General features: G+C 45.2%; 1 protein-coding gene across 5 annotated transcripts; it reads left to right on the forward strand.

Annotated features, from left to right (window-relative positions):
• The first annotated feature begins 6,874 nt into the window (after nt 1-6,874).
• LOC139552480 (putative nuclease HARBI1) lies at nt 6,875-10,690 on the forward strand. 5 transcript variants are annotated; one of them, XM_071364256.1, is made up of 11 exons: nt 6,877-7,705; nt 7,793-7,969; nt 8,060-8,121; nt 8,204-8,290; nt 8,378-8,419; nt 8,488-8,661; nt 8,741-8,776; nt 8,875-9,429; nt 9,499-9,614; nt 9,711-9,821; nt 9,916-10,690. In XM_071364256.1, the coding sequence occupies exons 8-11, from the start codon at nt 8,958-8,960 to the stop codon at nt 9,973-9,975; spliced, it is 759 nt and encodes a 252-aa protein (XP_071220357.1). In that variant the 5' UTR covers nt 6,877-7,705; nt 7,793-7,969; nt 8,060-8,121; nt 8,204-8,290; nt 8,378-8,419; nt 8,488-8,661; nt 8,741-8,776; nt 8,875-8,957; the 3' UTR covers nt 9,976-10,690. The 5 variants fall into 5 exon arrangements, with proteins under 5 accessions (XP_071220358.1, XP_071220359.1, XP_071220357.1 ...); XM_071364257.1 differs by having other exon boundaries at nt 6,875-7,969; XM_071364258.1 differs by having other exon boundaries at nt 6,875-7,705; nt 8,741-9,429.
• Nucleotides 10,691-11,045: the final 355 nt, after the last annotated feature.

An 11,045-nucleotide genomic window follows, 5' to 3' on the forward strand; every position in this document is an offset into this window, starting at 1 on the left:
TTCACTATTATTCTACAATGTAGAAACTAGTAAAAATGAATGAGTAGGTGTGTCCAAACTTTTGACTGGTACTGTACATATGTATACAGTGCAATCTGAAAGTATTCAGACCCCTTGACCTTTTCCCCATGTTGTTACATTACAGCCATATTCTAAAATGGATTTAACTTATTTTCCCCCCTCATCAATCTACACACAATACCCCATAATGACAAAGCAAAAACAGGTTTTTATACATTTTTGCCAATTTATAAAATAAAAAAAACTGAAATATTACATTTACATAAGTATTCAGACCATTTACTCAGTAGTTTGTTGAAGCACCTTTGGCAGCGATTACAGCCTTGAGTCTTCTTGGGTATGGTGCTACAAGCTTGGCACACCTGTATTTGGGAGGTTTCTCCCATTCTTCTCTGCACATCCTTAAGCTCTGTCAGGTTGGATGAGGAGCATTGTTGCCAAGCCATTTTCAGGTCTCTCCAGAGATGTTCGATTGGGTTCAAGTCCTTGCTCTGGCTGGGCCACAAAGACATTCAGAGACTTGTCCCAAAGCCGCTCCTGCGTTTTCTTGGCTGTGTGCTTAGGGTCGTTGTCCTGTTGGAAGGAGAACCTTCGCCCAAGTCCGAGGTCATGAGCGCTCTGGAGCAGGTTTTCATCAAGGATCTCTCTGTACATTGCTCTATTCATCTTTCCCTCGATCCTGACTAGACTCACAGTCCCTGCCACTCAAATACATCCCCACAGCATGATGCTAACACCACCATTCTTCACCGTAGGGATGGTGCCACTTTTCCTCCAGAAGTGACGCTTGGCATTCACGCCAAAGAGTTAAATCTTGGTTTCATCAGACCAGAGAATCTTGTTTCTCATGGTCTGAGAGTCCTTTAGGTGCCTTTTGGCAAACTCCAAGTGGGCTGGCCACTTCCGTGTGTCCACTCTACCATAAAGGCCTGATTGGTGGAATGCTGCAGAGATGGTTGTCCTTCTAGAAGGTTCTCCAATCTCCACAGAGGAACCATCAGGTTCTTGGTCACCTCCCTGACCAAGGCCCTTCTCCCCCGATTGGTCAGTTTGGTCAGGCGGCCACCTCTAGGAAGAGTCTTGGTGGTTACAAACTTCTTGCATTTCAAATCAAATCAAATTTGATTTGTCACATGCGCAGAATACAACAGATGTAGACCTTACAGTGAAATGCTTACTTACAAGCCCTTAACCAACAATGCAATTTTAAGAAAAATAAGTGTTAAGTAAAAAAGAAAAATAACAAATAATCAAAAAGCAGCAGTAAGGTACCGGTACAGAGTCAATGTGCAGGGGCACAGGTTAGTCGAGGTAATTGAGGTAATATATACAGTACATGTAGGTAGAGTTAAAGTGACTATGCATAGATAATAACAGAGAGTAGCAGCAGCGTAAAATGGAGGGGGGGGCGGACAATGCAAATAGTCTGGGTAGCCATTTGATTAGCTGTTCAGGAGTCTTATGGCTTGGGGGTAGAAGCTGTTAAGAAGCTTTTTGGACCTAGACTTGGCGCTCCGGTACCGCTTGCCGTGCGGTAGCAGAGAGAACAGTCTATGACTAGGGTGGCCTTCCTCTATCACCGACTGGTATAGAGGTCCTGGATGGCAGGAAGCTTGGCCCCAGTGATGTACTGGCCCGTACGCACTACCCTCTATAGTGCCTTGCGGTCGGAGGCCGAGCAGTTACCATACCAGGCAGTGATGCAACCAGTCAGGATGCTCTCAATGGTGCAGCTGTATAACTTTTTGAGGATCTGAGGACCCATGCCAAATATTTTCAGTCTCCTGAGGGGAAATAGGCTTTGGCGTGCCCTCTTCAAGACTGTCTTGGTGTGTTTGGACCATGATAGTTTGTTGGTGATGTGGACACCAAGGAACTTGAAGCTCTCAACCTGCTCAACTACAGCCCCGTCGATGAGAATGGGTGCGTGCTCATTCCTCCTTTTCCTGTAGTCCACAATCATGTCCTTTTTCTTGATCAGGGAGAGGGAGGGAGAGGTTGAGGGAGAGGTTCTTATCATGGCACCAGAATGATGGAGGCCACTTTGTTCTTGGGGACCTTCAATGCTGCAGAAATGTTTTGGTACCTTTCCCGAGATCTGTGCATCGACACAATCCTGTCTCGGAGCTCTATGGACAATTTCTTCAACCTCATGGCTTGGTTTTTGCACTGTCAACTGTGGGACCTTATATAGACAGGTGTGTGCCTTTCCAAATCATGTCCAATCAATTGAATTTATCACAGGTGGACTCCAATCAAGTTGTATAAACATCTCAAGGATGACCAATGAAAACAGGATGCACCTGAGCCCAATTTCTAGTCCCAAAGCAAAGGGTCTGAATGCTTATGTAAATTAGGTATTTCTGTTTTAGTTTTTTTATATATTTTCTAAAATGTCTAAAAACCTGTTTTCACTTTGCGATTATGGGGTATTGTGTGTAGATTGATGAGGAAAAAATATAATTTAATCAAAATAAGGCTGTAACGTAACAAAATGTGAAAAAGGTGAAGGGCTCTGAACACTTTCCGAATGCATTGTAGTGCCATCGGAAAGGATTCACACCCTTTGACTTATTCCACATTTTTCTACTTTACAGCCTTATTCTAAAATTGATTAAATAAAACAGTTTCCTCAGCAACCTCAGACTGGGGCAAAGGTTCTCCATCCAACCAGACAACAACCCTAAGCATACAGCCAAGACAATGCAGGAGTGGCTTCGGGACAAGTCTCTGAATGTCCTTGAATGTCCCAGCCAGAGTGCGGACTTGAACCCAATCGAACATCTCTGGAGAGACCTGAAAATAGCTGTGCAGCGAAGCTCCCCATCCAACCTGACAGAGCTGGAGAGAATCTGCAGAGAAGAATGGGAGAAACAACCCAAATACAGGTGTGCCAAGCTTGTAGCGTCGTACCCAAGAAGACTTGATGCTGTAATCGCTGCCAAAGGTGCTTCAACAAAGTACTGAGAAAAGGGTCTGAATACTTACAGTTGAAGTCGGAAGTTTACATACACCTTAGTAAAATACATTTAAACTCAGTTTTTCACAATTCCTGACAATTAATCCTAGTAACAATTCCCTGTCTTAGGTCAGTTAGGATCACCACTTTATTTTAAGAATGTGAAATGTCAGAATAATAGTAGAGAGAATGATTTCTTTCAGCTTTTATTTCTTTCATCACATTCCCAGGGGGTCAGAAGGTTACATAAACTCAGTTTGTATTTGGTAGCATTGCCTTTAAATTGTTTAACTTGGGTCAAACGTTTCGGGTAGCCTTCCTCAAGCTTCCCACAATAAGTTGGGTGAATTTTGGCCCATTCCTCTTGACAGAGCTGGTGTAACTGAGTCAGGTTTGTAGGTCTCCTTGCTCCCACACATTTTTTCAGTTCTGCCCACACATTTCTATGGGATTGAGGTCAGGGCTTTGTGATGGCCACTCCAATACCTTTATGTTGTTGTCCTTAAGCCATTTTGCCACAACTTTGAAAGTATGCTTGGGGTCATTATCCATTTGGAAGACCCATTTGCGACCAAGCTTTAACTTCCTGACTGATGTCTTGAGATGTTGCTTCAATATATCCACATCATTTCCCATCCTCATGATGCCATCTATTTTGTGAAGTGCACCAGTCCCTCCTGAAGCAAAGCACCCCCACAACATGATGCTGCCACCCCCGTGCTTCACAGTTGGGATGGTGTTCTTCGGCTTGCAAGCCTCTCTCTTTTTCCTCCAAACACAACGATGGTCATTATTGCCAAACAGTTCTATTTTTGTTTCATCAGACCAGAGGACACTTCTCCAAAAAGTACAATCTTTGTCCCCATGTGCAGTTGCAAACCGTAGTCTGGCTTTTTTATGACGGTTTTGGAGCAGTGGCTTCTTCCTTGCTGAGCGGTCGATATAGCACTCGTTTTACTGTGGATATAGATACTTTTGTACCTGTTTCCTCCAGCATCTTCACAAGGTCCTTTGCTGTTGTTCTGGGATTGATTTGCACTTTTCGCACCAAAGTACGTTCATTTCTAGGAGAAAGAACGCGTCTCCTTCCAGCTTCGTGGTCCCATGGTGTTTATACTTGCGTACTATTGTTTGTACAGATGAACGTGGTACCTTCAGGCTTTTGGAAATTGTTCCCAAGGATGAACCAGATTTGTGGAGGTCTACTATTTTTTTTCTGAGGTCTTGGCTGATTTCTTTTGATTTTCCCATGATGTCACGCAAAGAGGCACTGAGTTTGAAGGTAGGCCTTGAAATACATCCACAGGTACACCTCCAATTGACTCAACTGATGTCAATTAGCCTATCAGACGCTTCTAAAGCCATGACATAATTTTCTGGAATTTTCCAAGCTGTTTAAAGGCACAGTCAACTTAATGTATGTAAACCTCTGACCTACTGGAATTATGATACAGTGAATTATAAGTGAAATACTCTGCCTGCAAACAATTGTTGGAAAAATTAGTCGTGTCATGCACAAAGTAGATGTCCTAACCGACATGCCAAAACGATAGTTTGTTAACAGGAAATTTGTGGAGTGGTTGAAAAACGAGTTTTAATGACTCCAACCTAAGTGTATGTAATCTTCCGACTTCAACTGTATGTAAATATGAGTTTTCAGTTTTTTATTTTCAATAAATCAGCAAAAATGTCTAAAAACATGTTTTTGCTTTGTCATTATGGGGTATTGTATGTAAATTGTTTAAAACAATTTAATCAATTTTAGAATAAGGCTGTAACCTAACAAAATGTGGAAAAATCCAATGGGTCTGAATACTGTGTCTGGACAATGGACTGCAGCCACTTTGTATTGCATTGTGACTTGAAAGGTAGTAAACACTGAATGTCAACACAATGTTTACACAGATACTGTAGTCGCCCCACATCAAGTACTGTGCTGTTGTGTATACTACTGTATTATAAACAGTAAATCAGTGCATTAGGTTACAGATGCTACATAGGTAATGTTCTGTACACTAAATATCTTGCAATTAGTGCATAGGCTGCAAGTAGTCTCAAAACTCAATTAGCTGTGAAATTCAACTGGACTAAGCTAGGCCAAGTGATGCCCCCAGATATGCTGGCCAGTTATGTGAACCCAAGCAAACTCGGTTTTAAATGTACATTTCTGGACTTGTGTGTTTGTGTGTGTGTTTGTGCATGCATGTGTCTGTAATGGTTCGGGAAGCGTGACAGGTGTGGCAGGTGAAGACATTACCCAGCTGACCCTGCTGGGTCCACCTGCTCCCTCATTGACAAGTGACGTGGTGAGGAACGGAAGGCCAGTGACAGGGCCATATAGAGGCATCCAGGAGGACCATGGGGAGAGCAGGAGGAGAGCGGGGGGAGAGCACAGGGAGAGCAGTGGAAGAGCAGGGGGAGAGCACAGGGAGAGCAGGAGGAGAGCGGGGGGAGAGCACAGGGAGAGCAGGGGAAGAGCAGGGGGAGAGCACAGGGAGAGCAGGGGAAGAGCAGGGGAAGAGCACAGGGAGAGCAGGGGAAGAGCAGGGGAAGAGCACAGGGAGAGCAGGGGAAGAGCAGGGGGAGAGCACAGGGAGAGCAGGGGAAGAGCAGGGGGAGAGCAGGGGGAGAGCACAGGGAGAGCAGGGGAAGAGCATGGGGAGAGCGGGGATAGAGCACAGGGAGAGCAGGGGGAGAGCACAGGGAGAGCAGGGGAAGAGCAGGGGGAGAGCACAGGGAGAGCACAGGGAGAGCAGGGGAGGAGCAGGGGGAGAGCACAGGGAGGGCAGGGGAAGAGCAGGGGGAGAGTGGGGATAGAGCACAGGGAGGGCACAGGGAGAGCAGGGGAGGAGCAGGGGAAGAGCAGGGGGAGAGCAGGGGGAGAGCACAGGGAGGGCAGGGGAAGAGCAGGGGGAGAGCGGGGATAGAGCACAGGGAGAGCACAGGGAGAGCAGGGGAGGAGCAGGGGAAGAGCAGGGGGAGAGCAGGGGGAGAGCACAGGGAGGGCAGGGGAAGAGCAGGGGGAAAGCGGGGATAGAGCACAGGGAGAGCAGGGAGAGAGCACAGCTGAGGGCAGGGGAAGAGCAGGGGAGAGCAGGGGGAGAGCACAGGGAGGGCAGGGAGAGAGAACAGGGAGGGCAGGGGAAGAGCAGGGGGAGAGCAGGGGGAGAGCACAGGGAGAGCAGGGGAAGAGCAGGGGGAGAGCGGGGATAGAGCACAGGGAGAGCAGGGAGAGAGCGGGGGAGAACGTTTAGTACTTTAGAAGTAGTGATCTCAGTCAGCCCTTCACCTGGAAAGACTGGCACAGGATACAACTGATGATGAACTTAATTAATTATCTGACTTGGCTTTTAAAAGCATGCACGTTCACACTTTTTACCACATGACTCAGTGGTGGGCAGGTCCAGCTGTGGATGTGTTTTTGTGTGTGTCTGCGCGTGCAGTATTAGCCTCAATGGTCAAGAGTTATTTTTGTCTTGCTTGTGTTTCATTTGAACACGTCCTCTGACCCTCCCCATCTCTAATGTGTCTGTACAGTACCAGTTCCAGTGATTCTGTACGCATCAGTGTGGATGTGTTTTTGTGTTTCTAATGCCTCGTTACACTGAAGCCTTTACTTATTCAATATGTTTGTACTGCCAGTCAATGGCCACAACATCCCTGCTCAAAAAAACAGCATAGACCAGCATGGTCTGGAGACAAGCCTTTGTTGTGTTTTCGCTGGAGACCAGCCTTTGTTGTGTTTTCGCTGGAGACCAGCCTTTGTTGTGTTTTTGCTGGAGACCAGCCTTCATTGTGTTTTCGCTGGAGACCAGCCTTTGTTGTGTTTTCGCTGGTGACCAGCCTTCGTTATGTTTTCGCTGGAGACCAGCCTTCGTTATGTTTTCGCTGGAGACCAGCCTTCGTTATGTTTTCGCTGGTGACCAGCCTTCATTGTGTTTTCGCTGGAGACCAGCCTTTGTTTTGTTTTCGCTGGAGACCAGGGGCCTGTTGCACAAAAGTAGAATTAAGACATCCGGGATAAATGACTCAGCTGAGCTCAATGAAGCCAAAACATGTGCGTCCAGGCTTAATTGGTTGCACAAAGACCAAGCCAGGATGAGCAGACACGGATTCATTAAGCCAGGTGAAACCAATCCTGGATAGGTGCGCGCTCACGGCTCACTCAAATAGACCCCGCCACAGATCACAGATTAACTGATTTACCATGGCAACTAGAGCCGCGTACTTTTCCCCGTCGGAAGCACAAATCCTCATGGAGGCATACGAGGAGGTAAAAGATATAATTAAGAAGAAAGGCAACACCGCCACAGTGATAAAGCAAAGAGAAAAAGCGTGGCAAAGTATTGCAGACCGCCTGAATGCGTAAGTAGTGCACAATTACACACTCACCGCTCCGCTGAAACATCACAATTACAATTCAAATATTTAATTCACATCTCCAAAAATGCAGTTGTACTGTAATTATGAAACGGTTAAATTTTTAATTGAAATGCACTGCAGATATGAGTGAAATTGTGTAAAGTAACTCCATCACACTGTATAAAGCTATGATACATTTTTTGATATTTTTACTGAAAACAAGACAAAAATACCAAGTAATTTTTTGCAGTGTGACTCCATTAAATGTGTGTGTGTGTGTGTGTGTGTGTAGATTAAACATGAACGGGCCAAAACGGACATGGCAGCAGGTCAAAATCAAATACAAGAACATTCTGCAGAATGGTATGGTCCCTGACTAATATTTAACAAAGCACAAGCATATATTGTACCCAGAAGGTGCCTGCTCACACATTGTCTGTACTGTTTTAGCAGTGAAAAAGAATACCCACAGACAAGGCACGGGTGGTGGGTCACCAAAGGCTGACCTTACCCCAGCAGAGGACATGGCCTTGGAGCTAAATAAAGGCAGGCCCGTCTTAGAGGGGATCCCTGGGGGGAAAGAGACGAGCATAGGTTCCTCCCAAGATGCCACCCGCTTCATTCAAGGTATGTCCTTCCATCTCTACATGGGATACAACCACATTCATATTGAATCAATTTGGACTGTCTGACTTTGGTTTACCTATTGCCTTGCAGTGTCTGGCAGCACTGTGTTCCTGTTAGAGCCACCAGCACAAGCACCAGACGATGCTGATCCAGTGAGTACTCCATCAAAGGCATACTGTAGGCCTGGCATGTCTTGTCTACTAGCTTCAATATGAATCCGATTAAATGTGATAGGGTGAAGGCCCCAGTGCAGCAGCAACAGCACATGATGGAGACGATGATGAGGAGGAGACCATCTCTCTGGATTCCAGAAGGCATGAGGTATCATGTTAAGACTGTGAAAGTACTATTTACTCTACAATGGTGAGGAGTCCTCATCAAAATCAAAAAATCTAATTTCTTTTACAGGACCCAGATGCTATACAGTGGGAAAACCAGCCTGGCAACATAGTGCGTATTAATAAAAGGACACCACATCCTGCCAAATTCCAGCTGCGCTAATTGTATTGTGTTCACAGAGCTCACAAGCTATCAGAAAGTTGTATGGCAACCACCTCCGGCGCCAAATAGAACTGGCAGACATAGACATTCAGTACAAGAAGAAAAAGATGGAAAATCTTGCACTGGAGTCCGAAATAAAAAAGAGGACAATTAGGAAACTGGACCTTGAAATAAAAAAACTTGAGAGGGAGGTGAGATATGCCTTCAATGTACACTGTATGCTAACTGTAACACAAATGTATTAATCATTATTTTTCTTTCCTCCCCCAGCTCCAAGAAGATGACACAGCTCAAAATAAAAATTAGGTATATTCTCGTAAAGTCAAGTGAGCCATGACATATGAGCTCTTATTGTGAGCACACAGGACGGTGGCATCTTTCTAAGGTTTTTTTTATTTTCCCAGCAATCAGTACAACCAAGTCATCGTTATAAGGCATCGCCCTCTTTTGCCCACCCCCCCAGCACCAGGTGTGGCCACTAGCCTATATGAAGGCCCAAAATTGTGTGTTCCTTTCTGCTCTGACAATGGCATGCCCATTCGTGCGAGATGTGGTGGATGAAGAAGCACTTGTGCTGAGGAGAGCCTTCAGGCGAGAAAGGGTCTTCAGGGACCGGTTGGACCCACTGGCCTTCCCTGATGACCATCTATATGAAAGATACAGGTTTTCTGCAGATGGCATCAGGTATCTATGCAGACTACTGGGTCCCAGGATTAAGCACCGCACTGCACGGAGCCATGCACTGAGTGTGGAGCAAATGGTTTGTGTGGCCTTGCGCTTTTTTGCTAGTGGAGCCTTCCTGTACTCAGTGGGGGATGCAGAACAGCTGAACAAGGCCACAATTTGCCGCACAATAAGGAGTGTGTGTCTGGCTATCAAAGCATTAGCAGATGTCTTCATCTCCTTCCCTGGCCACAGAAGACTCTGTGACATCAAAGAGGAGTTCTATAGGATTGCAGGTAAGAGGATCTACAAATTACAGGACAACTGTTAACACATAGTAGGATACTCATTACTTTGTGTGACAGGTTTCCCCAATGTCATTGGTGCAGTGGACTGCACACACATAAGGATAAAAGCCCCCTCAGGTGCCCATGAGGCCGATTTTGTGAATAGGAAATCCTTTCACAGCATTAATGTTCAGGTGAACATAACTTTTTGATATTGTCCATTGACGAACACTCTGCATTGCCAGTGATGTGCATTGATTGGTGTAATATTCCTCATCTTATGATTTCAGATGGTCTGCAATGCTGACTGTGTGATCAGCAATGTTGTGGCAAAATGGCCTGGCTCAGTCATGACTCCAGAATCTTTCGGGCCTCTGAAATCTATCAGTGCCTATCACAAGGTAAGCCACACAACCCCTATTTATAACCATCATGGCTGTGTCAAGAATATCACTGTGTTTATGAGGTAGTAATGATGAGATTTTGTGTTGACAGGTGAATTCTCTGGTGTGTTGCTGGGAGACAGGGGGTATGGCTGCCAGCCTTTTCTCCTGACACCTTTCACAGACCCCCAGGAAGCACAGCAGGCCTACAACCATGCCCATGCCAGGACCAGGGCCAGAGTTGAAATGACCTTTGGCCTCCTGAAGGCACGCTTTCACTGCCTTCACAAATTAAGGGTCAGCCCTGTTAGGGCATGTGATATTACTGTGGCTTGTGCTGTCCTCCACAATGTGGCCTGCCTGAGGAAGGAGAGGGCCCCCAGAGTGCCACCAGCCATGGACTGGGACAATCCGGCAATCTTCCCTGATGACGACAGTGGTCGGCTGCTGAGGGACCAATATGTGTTGAATTATTTTAGTTAGTATGTGTGCTTTCAATTTTGGTTAAATATGTCCTGCGGTGGCAGAGGAATTTGGGTTTTTTTGGGTTCGTTTTTTGACGAATTTGGCCTCTTATGATGTTTGTGCGGTATACTGTGTGTAATACAAGGCTGCAGGGAGGCTACTGCATCCATTCATTTGTCTGTTCAGTTGATGTGTATGGATTTGTCCTGCATTTATTTTAGTGTGCAGACATGCAGGGTGTGTTATATACAGACCTTTGAATGTGTATGTATCATTTTGTATAATATGCTTGGATTCTGTGCTTTCCATCTTGTAGAGTCACTGTGACTTCAGTTTCGAAAGGAGCTGATGGTTTACCTGCTTTGTTTTGTCCTTATTCAATAAAGGAACATAATGTTACACATTGTGTTTTTATATTCATATGGAATGTGTATTTGTTTATATGACAGAGTACTAGGGCCACACTGAAGAAAAAGGATAAAGTCATAAATTTATGAGGCTGGTTCTTTCTGCAGAAAAGCTACATATTGTTTTTACAGTTTTGATACTTATGACAATGTGATACTTAATATTCTGGCACATCAGCATGTCTTTGTTTATGAAACCATACTGAAGTACAATTTCACGAAATGCCCCACATCTGTCATTTTAACAACTGTCCTCCTTTAAAACAACTGGTTACAATATTATGACTTGTGTTTTTTTCCCCTCTGTGGCCCTAATATTCTATCATTTTATATATAGCCTTATAGTCTATGGGAAACTGTAAATTATCTA

The sequence above is a fragment of the Salvelinus alpinus genome, chromosome 24 (assembly GCF_045679555.1).
Source record: "Salvelinus alpinus chromosome 24, SLU_Salpinus.1, whole genome shotgun sequence".
Lineage (NCBI taxonomy): Eukaryota > Metazoa > Chordata > Actinopteri > Salmoniformes > Salmonidae > Salvelinus > Salvelinus alpinus.